The sequence below is a fragment of the Acanthisitta chloris genome, unplaced genomic scaffold (assembly GCF_000695815.1).
Source record: "Acanthisitta chloris isolate BGI_N310 unplaced genomic scaffold, ASM69581v1 scaffold18178, whole genome shotgun sequence".
Classification (NCBI taxonomy): Eukaryota; Metazoa; Chordata; class Aves; order Passeriformes; family Acanthisittidae; genus Acanthisitta; species Acanthisitta chloris.
Genome location: NW_008686661.1, coordinates 1,583 through 16,806, shown reverse-complemented (window position 1 = coordinate 16,806; position 15,224 = coordinate 1,583). Strand labels below are relative to the sequence as shown.

The window sequence follows — 15,224 nt, the reverse complement described above, 5'->3', positions numbered from 1 at the left end:
CAGCCCACTGAATGATTAGCATCTTCATTTTCTGCTCCTGCTTATTAGTTCTTAATCTCAAACAACTGACTCTGGACACAGTTGGCAACTGTACAGCTGCTGGAATTGAAAGTTTTCCCTAGCTCCTTTCTGTTCAGCACCGGTCCACATGCAGCACTGCTTAGTTTTGACTGTGTATACTATCACCTTCTACTTAAGCCCGAGTGAGTTTGAAGAATCAGTTGCAGATCTAGGCCCAAAATAAAATACAAGTACTTGTTCCCTCATACAAAGCTGCAGGATGATTACTCCATAAATATTTATGGGGTAGGGAGGGAGGAATGACTGCAAAATCAGAGACCAGAACTAGGACTTCCTCTAACAGCACAGGAGTCATCTGCAAGACTATGGAGTAATGCCTACTTCACTCCCCGGGGAGCAATGGGTAGCATCATTCAAGTTTACAGCTTTCACCTCAGGAGGCCTGCATTTCCCAAACACATTTGCATGTGCAGCCTCAAGGCAACCTAAAGGAACCAAATTGTCCCACTTTCTTCACCTGTACTTGTGTGATAAACGATTATATACACATTTTAAAAAAACCCAACACATCAACAACAAAAATCAGCTTTAAATATAAATCTAGCAACCCCTTTCCTGCTGTTTGAAAGAAACAGCAATAGGTCTCTGTACTTAGGAAATGACATCCTAATTTTGGAAGCCAAGGGCATACATATGGGCTGAAGGCTGGCTGGATTTGAGACTTTCAGTCAGTGGTTGATTGCATTTCATGTCTGGTCCCTTATCAGCACTCCAGCTGTCTGGGATTCTGTGCTAAAGCACCTCTCCACATGCACTGCCAGGGAGCTGAGAACCCAGCACTGATGCTAGGATCAAGCATCTAAAATTTAGGGGTCACAATATACATTTTTGAATCACCCAAATACTTCCTGAGATCTACTGTCAAACTGCCAAGACAGCTGACAGCTACAGGGATTAAATAATGGAAAGATAAAATATAAATTATTTTTTGTTTTATAAAGATGACTTAATGTAATCTCATCAGAAAACATTTGCAACTCATGTCCAAGATAATGTTTAAATTCTTTTAGCATCTACAATGCACCATAAATGTTAAATAGAAGTGTAACAAAACTTACTCTTTTGTAATAGTACAACAGGGAGGCTATCAAAACCTGCCCCAAAGTTTTGGGAATTTGAAAACACACAGATCAGATCAAGCACAAAGTAAATACAGCAAATGTCTTTCCTGACAGTGTTAAACATTATAGACAACAGTACTTTTAAAGGTAACATTAAACACCTGTAACTCCTCGTTTGCAGGTCTGTTGTGTGCACCAAATCCTTAATAAACTCATGCAGTACAAATGCAACTCATGTGCAAATAGCTAGTTCCTTTGACTTGTATACATGTGTGATTAGCAACCTGCCTAACCATGGTAAACAGTGTAAGAGGTCAGTTCTACACAGATTGCAGCCACGCCAGTCACCACTGCCTGTTCCATCTCAGCAGCTCAGAGAATGACACATAAATGTGCTGCCCAGGGAGGTGGTGGATTCACCGTCCCTGGAGGTTTTCAAGACGAGACTGGATGTGGCACTTAGTGCCATGGTCTAGTAACCAGGGTAGGGTTGGACTTGATCTTGGAGGTCTTTTCCAACCTGGTTGATTCTATGACATCTTGTTGCCTGGTTCAGGATGAGGGAACTGGTGCTATTAATGGAGTAACTTTAACCTTGAGTTGATAAAAGCATACAATAATAATGAAAAAAACAACACAACCTCTTTCTAGGCATGTATTTCAATAGATAATGGAAATAGAAGAAAATAGAGCACAGCACGATCATGCTAGGTGACATTTAAGCTTCAATCAAAAAAATTTATTATTTATTTATTTGAGTCCTAAGATTTTGGCGATTGAAGTACAAGATTCAATAATCCCCTCAGCCTCCCCCAAACAGCACAGGCTACCAATATAAAATATATCCATAGATACAATGTATAATGAGTATATTAAGCTACTTCAGTGAACAAATCAGTAAGATGTTTTGATCACTACGGTACAAGACAGTTCAGATAATCCCCAAATTAGTAGCTTTCCAACATTTACGATAACGTTCAACTGAGTAGAACATGAAATGAATTAAGTTCTCTTAGTAAAAGACAGCATATCCAAAAATCTGTGACCTTCAAACGAAAGCCATGCCTTGGCAGATTATCATACCATCCTTTCTTTAAAGTAATATAGTGTACAAACAGACATAATGTTTATGTATTAGCTGTATTAATAAGCTTTAGATTCCATAAACAGTACTTACTGAAGATTTATTCTTTTAATACAATGCAGCTGACAGTCTCAGCAACTTGCAACATTTAAGGTGAAGTAATTTTATCCCCATCAGTGTTCAAAGTACTTGGTACTTGTCATACACATTTTAACTTGCCCAATTATTATCTTTATTTTCCTACATTTTCTAGATAGAGACCATCTACCTTTTTTTTCCCCCTTAAATCAGAGATCCATAGTCCTCCCCCCACCCCTCCCATATTCTGAATCCCGAATAACTTATGGTAAAAATACAAATTCTGTTTTGGAAGAAAACATACAAAATATACACCCTGTAGTGTGCGCACCTAAATATCTCGATTGTCAAGTAGTGCAAGTTTCCCCTTTGACATATGTACTTTTTTGGTTTTAGAGACAAGAATTTGTTTCACTGATCTTTCCTGATCCCATTTCTTGCCATCTTTGGTAGCCTTTGTCCCTTCGTGTAAGCATGGTACCAGAAGTGGAGAAACAAGACTAAAAACATAGAGCCATAGAGCCAAATAATGAACATGAAAATTGGATACTGGTACGGACAGTCATCCATGATGTAGATTTGTCCTATGTGGACTGTAATCATAATAAACTGGACCTGGAGGGAAAAGGGAGAAAAAAAAATAAGTACTTTTTAAATAAATTACAAACTTACTACAGAAGTTAAAAATGATAAATCAGAATAACTGGTATGCAGAAAACCAGAAAGCATGGGCAGGGGATGGTGGGAAGAAGAAGAGACAGGGACACCAACACAACTTTCTAAAATGACAGAGATGCACCTTTACAGCCATTCTCCCAAAATGTTACTTCATTGTACAACAGTTTCACAGAGCAAAGGATGTGAAGTCCTGGGACAAACTGAATTAACAGGCAGCAATGAGAAACTCATACTAAGAGAATGTGATTCTATACTGGCCAGTTCAAAAAAGAAGGTAGGAGGCAGGCAGTGTTTAACCAATGACAAATGAGAGACTCCTTTCAAAAAATTAGCTAGAAAAAAAAAAAACCCTAGACCAACAAAAAAAACCCAAAACCCTAAAAGCAACCATTACAGGATTAAGGGATGTGAACTCTCACCTTTCCTGAATACCAGCATGTGACAAAAATATCCGCAGGTCCCAAAAAACCAGTTTAATGGAGGATTAAAAAAAAAATAATTCTACATGGTCTGCAAGTTAATTGTCCACTAGTAGTGCCTCCAAGACAAAAAGACTGAGTTATAAATATTCAAGCTACACTGTTCAGAGCTCTACATGGTTACATGAACTACTCCTCTAACACCAGTCCTGGGGCAAGCAGACAGGGCACTCCTTCCCCTCCTCCATCAGCCTCCTTGCCCAGGACAAGCTAATTGTTCAGCCAGAAGCTGAATTTTGGAAATCCACTATAAAAACGACAGGCATGAAGACTCACCCAGAGTAGTAAACTTTTAAAAGTGATCTGAAGCTGCTAAAATGCTTAATGTAAATACTGCAAGAGTGTTTTTAATGCTCTGGGTTAGAGATAGGTAAATTCCCTAAACACATACATTTTCTGTGAAAGAACATATATGAAATGCTGAAGAAATACTTTTCCCCTTTCCCCACTACTAGTTACATGTGTATTCTGTACATTAATAGTGTTTTCTTGTTGTAAACTTGCATTTTAATAATTTTTATACAGGCAACGAGTTTTGTAAATGTATTTACCATGTACTGCATAACTGAAAAGCTCATGTGTCTAAATCTGTGACTATAGTGAATGCTGAAAACAGCAGGTTTAAGTATGCAATCAAGGACAGTTCACCCCTTAAAACATGAGTAAACCTTGTACCAACTGAAAGCAACACACATGAACATAACTAAAAGTACCAATTTATTGCATTAAGTCTCTGCTAGCCACAATCAGATTTTGCAGAGGTGTTTGTGTCAAAAATAGTTACTCACAAGTTGTATGGTTGTCATGTACTTTTTCCACCACAAATATTTATGATAGGCTGGTCCCAAAGAACAGATTCCGTAATAAGTGTACATGACAACATGGACAATGCAGTTCAGCAGAGCATGAAATGTTCCTAAACCACCTGTAGGAAAATGAAACATAGTAGTAGTATTGCATCAGGTATTTAAGAAACCAGCTCAAGTCCTAGCCAACTGTTTTGAGTCAGGATAGAAAAAACATGTAGCACAAAACCTAAACTTTGACTAGCCTTAAAGGTCTTTAACCTGAATTGGGTTAATACCAGTTCTGAGGGATCATACCAGTTTCCCATCTCAGAAAAGGCTTAATCTAAGCATCTCTAAAACAGCAATAAAACCTTGCTGACCCAATTATCTGTGAAAAGGTTATAGTGCAATTTTTTTGTTCTTTGGGTTCATTTTTTAAATTTTTTTTTATTAAAACATATGTGACTGAAGTGCAGAGAATTCAGTAGAAAGTGTTCCTGCTGGTTTACACCTCCTTTCTAGACATCATGATCAACATTGCAAAGCTCAACAGGGTAAGTAATAACTCTCTATCCAACACATTTCCAGATTTGCATGGAAAGAAACAGTTTCAGACAGTAAGTTTCTGCAATCATGGACTGAGCAAGGGTCTCACAAATCCATTGTCCATATCAAAAGCACACTTACGATGAAAAGGAAACTTAGGCCAAGTAGGCCCATTTGGGGCTAACTCATCACTGAAACTGGGAACATATGAGCATTTTGCAGAACAAGTAAGGAAACACCTTTTCCTTTAGATCAGCTACAGAGTTACATGATCCTGCTCAAAGCAGTTTTATTTTAACAAACACAAGAAATCAGAGGTAAAAGTGAGCCAAGAAGCAGCAGACAGCAAAGTATTTGTAAGAGAAATAGGAACATGAAAATACTGAGGGTCAAAAAGAAAACAAGATGACATAAAAGTAGACATTAAGTTAGAGAAGTGTGCAATTTTCCTATTAAGAATCATTGTGATTAAAACATATTTTGTGTTTTTAGTAGCTCACACTAGTCCTCCAGCTTGATAGAGCATAACTCCTCCAGCTGTGATTGCAAACTTTCTTTGAAACTTAGCTGGTTGTGTTTTTAAAAATAATTTGAGTGTTTTTACAGTTCAAATGTACATACTTTTTTTGGCTTGCACAGTGAATATTCAGAAGAAAAAAATAAACAGTTAACACAGAGAAAAAAAAAAAAGAACAAAAAACTTAATCAACAGTATAAAAATACACTCAGCACTCTACATAAGTCCCCTTTTACAATTCTTTATTTATATCAGACCAGAGAATAAACAGCATCTCCATCCAAACCTGTTGCTTTGTTACAAACAGGTTGAAAACTTGATTGGTGCTGCTATTTAGAAGGACAAACACTGATGAAACCAAAGACAAGGTAATCATCAGCAGGGCTAAAATTCTTTAAAAAAAGTTAAGCTCTCAGAGCAATATTTGGAAAGGTTAGTGTAAAAATAAGCAATAGAGTTGTTGGAATAAATACAGCTCTGCATGAGTATGAGGGACTATTACTAGCAGAGGACAGAAGAGTTCTTGCAGACTTTGCTGCAAGTATTTGTCAAGTTACCACATGGGAAATTTGAATCTGATGCAAAATCAGAAGCCTGTAGCTGGTATACTGATCCAACATCCAGATAAAAAGCAGAAAGTTAATCACCTATAAGCGGAAAATTTTCAAGGTTGAAGAGGAGGAACTGCTATTTGCTGCAAGTTTTCCTTTGCAGACCTATAAACACACTGAGGTATATGCTGAGAACACTATTCACAATTTCATCATAAACTTAATACCAGTTACTTGCAAGATTTGAGACAGGCATATTCAAGACAATTTCCTAATGACAGAAACTCAGCATATACAGCAGTAAGTATATTATTTTATACACTAGAAAGGCTGCACAATAGACAGGTTCAAAAGATCACATCTACGAATTTCTGGAGTACTTCCAGGTCTTATTTTTGTATTCATTAAACAGACACTAACAGGTCAGATTTAATAAGCAATACTTCTCTTCATCAATTCATCACCAATTTTCTGGAACAAAATAAAACCCCAACACTAAAACAAACAACATGCCAGGAAATGTAAGTCAATAAGTAATGTACAAAAACTGTACTTCTCAGTAGAAACTCCTAAAAACCCCTATACCCTCCTAGAGACAGACTAATAAATGACTGTGAATTTCTTCACTCTGTGCTTATCACACTATTCCTGTGGCAAGCTGCACTTATTAGTGGTGCACACTGAAAATATGGCACAGGAAGATGCATGCATAGACACACAGAACAGGAAAGGAGAAAGTGAAAGTAAGCTGGTAGTGGACAAAGAATTTCAATAGTACACGTTCTTTCATAAACAAGGCCCAGAAAAATATTTCTGTAGTTTTGTGAAAGCCAAAGTATTAGATGTAAATAAACCCCAATCAGGCTACCTAAAGCCAGTAAAAAGAACTGCAACAGAGACTGAATAATTTCTCAAACAGGAAAAAAAATACGAGAACACAGTCCTCCCTCCCAACTGAGCTCTAATATTGCAGGGGGACAAATTGTTTTGAACTAATTTCAGCAGAGTTATCTGCCTCATGCGTCTTCCCTAGCACTTCTCATTTTGCAATCACTTTTCCCTTCCAGGTAATAAGGCTTTTTGCTTATATACAATCTGTTCTCTGCACCTTTCCTCCCCCCCGCCCAGGAAACCAACATTGCACAAAATGCTGTCAAATAGGAAAAATGAGTAATCCCCACCCATTTAAATAATTATGATCTCAGTTGTTCCATAAAATACTGCAGAGATCTAAATTTAAAAACACTGATGTTTGCAAGATGTTTTCTGGTTCCTTTTTTTCTCTACCATAGTTAACTTTTCCTACCAGAAGATATGTTCAACTTAAACTCAACTCTCTCTCCACTACCTGCAGCAAATTTGACTCCAAACCACCAGGTCCATGGCATGATGGAATGATGAAAGACATGCAGGAATGTGACTTGGTTGTTTTTCTTACGCAGCACAAAAAATATCTGAAACAGATTTTTAATGAACAAAATGTTACAGAAGATAATCAAACCCAACATACTTCAAGAAAACTGTACGCATCAGTGCTGGTTGCTCACTACTATACATTTACATTCAGAGTTGCAGTCTTGGGAGAAGAAGGAAAACTGGGGGTCTAGATATGCAGATTAGATTTCAAAAAAAAATTAAAAGCAGTGTGCAAAATCCACCTGTGAAGCCTCAAAAGCCAGAGCAAGCTCTGAAAGCAAATATCCAAGGTTGAGTCATCACCTATGTGTGCAACAAACAGTGTAAGGTGGACTGGCTTGAATTGAGAAGTGTGTAGAAGCATCAGATTTTAAGTCTAGCAAACTATTAATGTAAGCTGACAAGAGGACTAGTGCACCTCCCCTATGAAGACAGGCCGAGAAAGTTGAGGCTGTTCAGCCTGGAGAAGAGAAGGCTGTGTGGAGACCTTGTAACAATTTGCAAGTGTCTGAAGGGACCTACAGGGAAGCTGGGGAGGGACTCCTTCTTAAGAAGTGTAGTGACAGGACAAGGAGTACTGGGGATAAATGGAAAGAGGAGAAATTTAGACTAGATCACCTCCCCTATGAAGACAGGCCGAGAAAGTTGAGGCTGTTCAGCCTGGAGAAGAGAAGGCTGTGTGGAGACCTTGTAACAATTTGCAAGTGTCTGAAGGGACCTACAGGGAAGCTGGGGAGGGACTCCTTCTTAAGAAGTGTAGTGACAGGACAAGGAGTACTGGGGATAAATGGAAAGAGGAGAAATTTAGACTAGATTATTAGGAAGAAATTTTTTTCCTGTGAGTAAGACACTGCTCACTACTATACATTTACATTCAGAGTTGCAGTCTTGGGAGAAGAAGGAAAACTGGGGGTCTAGATATGCAGATTAGATTTCAAAAAAAAATTAAAAGCAGTGTGCAAAATCCACCTGTGAAGCCTCAAAAGCCAGAGCAAGCTCTGAAAGCAAATATCCAAGGTTGAGTCATCACCTATGTGTGCAACAAACAGTGTAAGGTGGACTGGCTTGAATTGAGAAGTGTGTAGAAGCATCAGATTTTAAGTCTAGCAAACTATTAATGTAAGCTGACAAGAGGACTAGTGCACCTCCCCTATGAAGACAGGCCGAGAAAGTTGAGGCTGTTCAGCCTGGAGAAGAGAAGGCTGTGTGGAGACCTTGTAACAATTTGCAAGTGTCTGAAGGGACCTACAGGGAAGCTGGGGAGGGACTCCTTCTTAAGAAGTGTAGTGACAGGACAAGGAGTACTGGGGATAAATGGAAAGAGGAGAAATTTAGACTAGATTATTAGGAAGAAATTTTTTTCCTGTGAGGATGGTAAGACACTGGCACAGGTTTCCCAGGGAGGCTGTGGATGCCTCAACCCTGGCAGTGTTCAAAGAAAGGTTGGATAAGGCCTTGAGCAACCAGATCTGGTGGAATGTGTAGGGGGCTTGAAACTAGATGATCTTTGAGGTCTGTTCCAACCCCTTAATATTCTATATGATTCTATAAAGGCAATTTGAGAAAATTAACTAAAGGACTAGCAACAGATAGAGGTAGTAGAAAATTCTAAAGTAGAGAAATAGCCCTTTATTATGAACACTGACTTAGCTAGCCTTAGAAAAAGGCAAAATTGGACAGAATATGTATATATATTGAAAGAGAGAGAGAGAGAGAGAGAGAGAGAGAGAGAGAGGTATTCTTAATTGATATTGACAGGCAACATTTTAAAGGACAGACAAAGGGAAGTCTTAAGGGAAGACAGAGCAGGAAAACTGTAAGGAGAAGTCAGGTCATGCAAAAGGTAGTATCAGGCAGCAAGCAAATAAACACAGAAGAAAGGAAGTCTGGTGTGCCAGGGAATACATTTGGAATCAGCTGATTTAAATACAGCTAAGAAGTTCCTTTTGCATTAAAACCAGAAAGCTGATGAGAAACAGGTACCTAGTTGTGTGTGTATTCAAACAAAACAAATCTAAAAAAAGATTTCAAGTCCAGGACTAATTAAAAAGGAGCACTCTAACCTGCGGGTAATATAGGCAAATAGAGGAATAAACTTGTCAGGATTTTCCAGTTTTAGCATTCCTGTCCCTTCCATTACCATTCCATTTGGTTTAGTCAGTAAAATCTTCCAGGGTTGAATCATGAGTATTTGCAGGTGAAAAGTTAGATGCCTGACTTTGCTCAAAAGGTGTAGAACATCCTCACTGTTCATGAATCAGCTCCTGCACCACCACTATTGTGCCCCACACAATAATGGAACTACAGCTGATTCCAGCACTCAGAAGGTGGTTTGAAAATATCTAAGCCAACAATACTAGGTGTCGGTCTTGGGAAGAGCAGAAGGTAGATGAGCAAGGTCCACATTCTGTTTCAATGCATTGCTGCTCAGACTTCCTTTGAAACACATTAGAGTGCCAGCCTGACAGCAAACACCTCTATAGCCATGACCCTCAAGGCAATCCCAGGAATGTAGAGCAGGTAGGCATGGTAATTTGGTGCTGTATTCAATGCTGCTAATGACAATATTCTGAATGGGGAAGATATAATCTGAAAATTATCTGAAAAAAAAATTCAGCATGATCAACTGGTTTTTATCTGCAGTGTTGAGACAAGTACTTCCATAGCATAACAGGTTAGTGTATTCAGGACTTCCTATATTTTTAAAGGTGTGTTCCCTCATTAACATTTTTCTTGATAATCAAGAAATGACAGTGTAATAGGACAATAAGATGAGATAATAAGGGTCAGCATCTCGATGGTATTCTAATAATTGAAGATTGGAAGACTAAATAAAAAGCAATACGCCCAGTCCTCAACAGCACTGGTTCTACTGTGAAAAGGAAACATCACTACTTCTTTTATTAGGCTACAAATACTTACAGTGTCTAGTAATTCAATGAACTTGGAAAAGTAGTAAAGCCAACAAGTTCGCACCATCTGCAAGAGTAAAAAACAAACTGCCAAATCGTAATAGTGATAAACAAAGCTGAGCAGCTGCAGGACAAATAAGAAACTACATAAAGCAAAGTACTGAGCTAAATGGTGCTCCAAAGTTGACAGAAATTTAAATGTATGGTTTGTTTGGTTTTTCTTTTTTTTAAAAAAAAACCAAAAAAATTAATCCTGAAGGAATTTCAAAATCCAGAACAAGCTAACAAATTCATTGCCTCTCATTTTCTCCCAACCAACCAGCCCCTCCAGTTAACTCACATGCTCTACATTATGCAAGAGGGCATTTGCGTTGAGTGCATTCCACTCTACAGCAGTGCATTTGGCTGCTCAAGAAGAATTGCTACAAATAAAGTCAATGTAGCATAACGCTACTTTGAACAACCTGGTCTGGTGGAAGGTGTCCTTGCTCATGGCAGGGGGGTTGGAACTAGATGATCTTTAAGGTCACTTCCAACCCAAACTATTCTGTGTTTCTGTGACAACAATTCAGCTTTGTGTATGGCAACTTACTCTTAGAGCTGTAGGTGACCTCGAGTAGTCAACAATATCACACCGGAACGAGTACCCTGTGGCCCAACCCGACATAAGAAACTGCAGCAAAGAAAAGGGAAAGGCAAAGATTTACTTTACAACCTTTGAAAAATTCGTTAACTTCGGATTACTTTTGCAATCACTAAGCAGGAGGGGAAAAACAATATTAAAAACATGTTGAATCAGCAACTTTGTCAATCATCTACTTCTGTGTGGGATAGCTACCACAAAATGTTGCTGTTTGCAGATTAATGAATTTCTAATTCTAGGATCACACCTAAAGACAACTTTCTTCCTACACCCATTATTTCAGTAACTGAGGAGAAGCAACAGCTGTATCTCAAAAGCAATGTTAAAAACCAACTTACTGTATAAATCACACCACAAACACAAGATTTTTATTTATTTTGAAAATTGCTATTGCAGCTAACCATTTTAATACTGAAAAGAATCCAACACAGCAGATTTATACTCTAACTAAATCAGCAGAAGAGAAATAAAATTGTAAATTATCATTAAAGACAAAGAACAAATCAAATGCACAATGTATATTTAATATAGTTCTTATAACTTTGCTTAGTTGAACTGCATGATTCAAGTATTCTTTCACTGATACAAGTGCTGAGAAGCTACAACCATGAGCACACAGGTGACCAAAGTACTGCATGTACCAAATATCACGTAATCTTTTCCCTTGGAATATATTAAAGTTTGGACAGGAGCAACATTAATACTATACTTGGCTCTTTCCCCTGCCAGCCACTACGGCTACTGCATTTTGCATCTGTTTAAAAAGTGTGTCGCACCACCACCATCCTCTCATGCACAATAAGAGGTTCATCTCTCTCAGCAGAACGAGAGCTTTGGTCTTTTTAACTTACTAAGAGAATTGGTTGCTTAAATGAAACAAGTTTTGGAACATCACCAAGGCAGCATAGTACTAAAGCACCCACCAAATGGCTTGGTTCCAAAGAGAGAAAAAATCAGCTTCTTGCTGACCACCAGACAATAGCAGAAATTCAATCTGTTGCACTCTGTCCACACATTCTTTCATGAAATTGAAACATGGAAGTCTTGACAGCAGACTAAATGAATACTGTGGTAGTGTCAGACACTGACAGAAGTTTAATTTTTTGTTTGATTTTTTTCTTTGTGGTTTTCTGTTTGTTTGTTTATGAGGGTTATAACCAGAACCAAACTTGGAACCAAATCCCAAAAGGAAGATTAGACACTGTTTTGAAAAACTGCCAAACAGCAAAGTGTGCATCTTGCCCACCACTTTCCACACAATAACCGTGACACAAAGCAGCTGCTGCTGTGCTGCTTTTAGAGTGGTTAAAAGAAATAATCAAGTAGTTCACTGTAACTCATGATGAAATGATTGCAAATCAAGCTAACAGAAACGTATCCTGCCAGTTTGGCGCAGTACGGCTACCATTCCCACAATACTATTATCAAACAGCTACACTTAAAAAACCCCCAACCATAACCCCCCAAACCCAAACAAGATAGAAAAAGTATTTGCTATTTTATGGTTGTGTGGAAAATCAATGCTAAAGCTATTCATAGTTTGCGTTTGGAGTGGGGGGAGGGTAGCAAAGGTTGGAGGGGTTTTGTTTGTGGGAATTTTTGTTTGTGGGAATTTGTTTATTTAAAGAACAGAGATCCCTTAAATTAGCTTTTGTTCACCTCTGTCATTTACTTCTGTCATTTAGAAGGCACATCTCACTTAAGACTGTTCCATAGTAAACATACTCTATAGAGCATTTGAAACATCACTGTTGACTATCACATAGTAGGACAGAAACAATTGCAAAAGACTAACAGAAGTATCTTGTCTACCTGCTTCAACCCAGGGAAACACAGTTAGGAGAACTTTAAACTTTTTAAATTATATGCAATGACACAAAATATTTTACAATATCTCTCTAGGTATGTCTTTTGTTAAGAATCACTAGTTGAGCATACTGCTTGGAGGGATGCAATTGCAACCAACAGAATCATATTTTTTTGAGAACTGCAGAGTGGGAGTTATATTCATAGACTTAAAAGAAGTTACATGTCTCTACCATATATGTATGTATATATAAACACATTACAAACAAAAACAGTACTTACTTCATAAGTCATGTATAAAGAGAGGATTACCACACCAAAGTTATAAAATGCCATTATCTGCCGGAGTTCAAAAGGTTTTTTATTTTCCATGAGTTTGGGTCCCAAGGAAGTGACAAAATAAACATAGGTTCCAATTATAAAGGTTGTTGGAAAAGGTGAAGACATGAGTGGCCAGCCTTCCAGTCTTGGATCTACAGGACAAGGGGAGAAAAGAAAAGAACTCATTTCTCTAGTACTTATTTTAAGGGTTGAATTAGACTACTGCAACTTTTGTCAAGTTGCAATTTACAATTTACAGCCAAAATGTTTTAAATCAGCAAATTTTCAACCCACAGTATTCAAGTAACCTATGATCCACGAGACCCTCTGATGCAGTTTACTGGAAGTGTAAAAACAGATTGAGGAGGAAAGCACATTACAGTCCTGCTCACAGCTTGCAATGTGCCAGTGCTGCTGCCCACAGACCAGCAAGGACTGAACCACAGCACCAGCATCTCTGTTTGTATGCACTGCAAGGGAATCACCAGTTCTGAGTGTTGTGGATTACCTGTTGCTGATTCACCTCTAGTGAACAATAGACTGCTCTTTCTGCATCCATCCCTTTCACTGCTACTACCCAACTTTTCCCGTTGTTCTTCCCCACGTGAATCTTGAGGAAGCTATGTTCCACAACTAACAGCATGCTACAAAATGCCAAATACAAGCACTGGTGGTCAGGAGACAAGGAACTCAAATTCTGAATTCATGGGCAGTGCAGCAGAAATACTCACTCTCACCCAGCTCCACCTCAACCCACTTCACCCCATGAGTCATACTGATTAAACTCCCTTCTCACTTGCATGCTGTGCTTCTACAGAACAAGAGAAATGGTGCTCAGCTGTACTGGAAAAGATAAATCAGTAACCTTATCAAACCTTAACCACTTCTCAATTTTTTTCCCAGCTAACCCATGTTACTATGTGCCTACTGCAGTGACAAACATTGGATCAGATGGATCTTAACCCCAAAACTGAGATTTTTCTCTTGTCAGTTTTTTTATGCACACAGAACTACAGAACAACATAAAAGCAAAGTGTGTTTAATATTCCTTACTAGCTGCAACAAAACACTAACATCCATTTTCAAAACAGAACTGTGACAGAGTTAATTACTGAGGATTAATTTCAAAATGCTGAAGTTTATCAGGCTTTGTTTGTTGTTTTATTATTCATTTTGCAAAAGCAAAATACAGTAACACCGTGCACCTACCTTAATTACCTGATAAAATGCCATTACTTGGTAATGAAAAAGAGTTAAAACTTTACATTCAGCAGCACAGGAAGAACTAAGTAAACTATAGATTCAAGCCAGCCAGAAACACTTACAGAAAAATCATTGTCTGCACATTATTTGCTGAGTTTATACCCATAAACAAGCTGAATTTTGCTTATTTACTATTTTAAAATGCAGAAACTAGTCTGCTCTATCAATAGCTAACCTGACAAATCTTACAGGTACTTACAGGAAGACAAACCTACTTTCAAGGTGATTAACAGTATACCTAGCATAGCTACACATTGCTATTGAAAATTATTGGGAGTGAGTAAGTTTTAGATTTAAATGACTCACCGGCATCTTTAATCCATTCATCATAGAGTAGTACAGCCTTTGATGTCAGATTGCTAAAGGCCATTTTCACTTGATAAAGATTTTATGATGCTGCCTGCAGGAAAACAAGCCAAAACAGAAATATAGATTTTGGTCATTAATAAAATAAAGATCAGTAAAGTGTTCTGGAAAACATTTTCAGCAAACAGAATGGTAAAAACAAGAGAGAGGGCTAACAGAGCACCACATTTGAAACACAGATCAGGGAGCGTTAGCTGACCACATCCCACTTATCCTGCGCTCTAATTTATAGCTGAGCTGTTACGCACAACAATATGGTTTTGCAATCTCCACATACAAACAAGCTGCTTCCGTGCCATAAAGTGTTATCTCAAGAAACCACACTGTGGTTAACCATTACAGTTAAGGGGTAAATATGAATAAACAACAGATGCTGAAATTCATTTTTATTACCATCTCCTCTTAAAGTCCAAGTCACTGGAAGTGCAGCTGAAGTTCAGCTTTGCAACACTTATTATTGGAAAAAAAATAATTTTCTAAGTAAGTAGCATTTCTAACATAGGTGGGAAGGAAAAAATGTACCAATATGCCAGCATACTCCTTTTAAATACAATAAGTAGCTGTGTTATAATTAGTATGCAAATCCCACCCTGATGCATCAACTGTTGCCACACCAGGATCATGGAGTATCATA

The 15,224-nt window shown here is 38.0% G+C and overlaps 1 protein-coding gene across 1 annotated transcript; it reads right to left on the bottom strand.

Annotated features, from left to right (window-relative positions):
• Positions 1–2,709: 2,709 nt before the first annotated feature.
• On the bottom strand, positions 2,710–14,763 carry ELOVL7 (ELOVL fatty acid elongase 7). The gene is made up of 7 exons (XM_009080269.1): positions 14,531–14,763; positions 12,923–13,113; positions 10,784–10,864; positions 10,202–10,258; positions 7,212–7,317; positions 4,250–4,386; positions 2,710–2,919 (listed from the first exon to the last, which is right to left on the bottom strand). The coding sequence occupies exons 1-7, from the start codon at positions 14,592–14,594 to the stop codon at positions 2,716–2,718; spliced, it is 840 nt and encodes a 279-aa protein (XP_009078517.1). The 5' UTR covers positions 14,595–14,763; the 3' UTR covers positions 2,710–2,715.
• Between the last annotated feature and the right edge of the window lie 461 nt (positions 14,764–15,224).

Bases quoted from the DNA above. Each gene is read 5' to 3' on its own strand.
- ELOVL7 (XM_009080269.1), bottom strand. From the start codon at position 14,594: ATGGCCTTTAGCAATCTGACATCAAAGGCTGTACTACTCTATGATGAA. The intron at 13,114-14,530 runs GTGAGTCATTTA...CTTGTCCTGTAG, and splicing joins TGAATGGATTAAAGATGCCG to ATCCAAGACTGGAAGGCTGG. The intron at 10,259-10,783 runs GTAAGTTGCCAT...TTACTCTTGCAG, and splicing joins GGTCACCTACAGCTCTAAGA to ATGGTGCGAACTTGTTGGCT.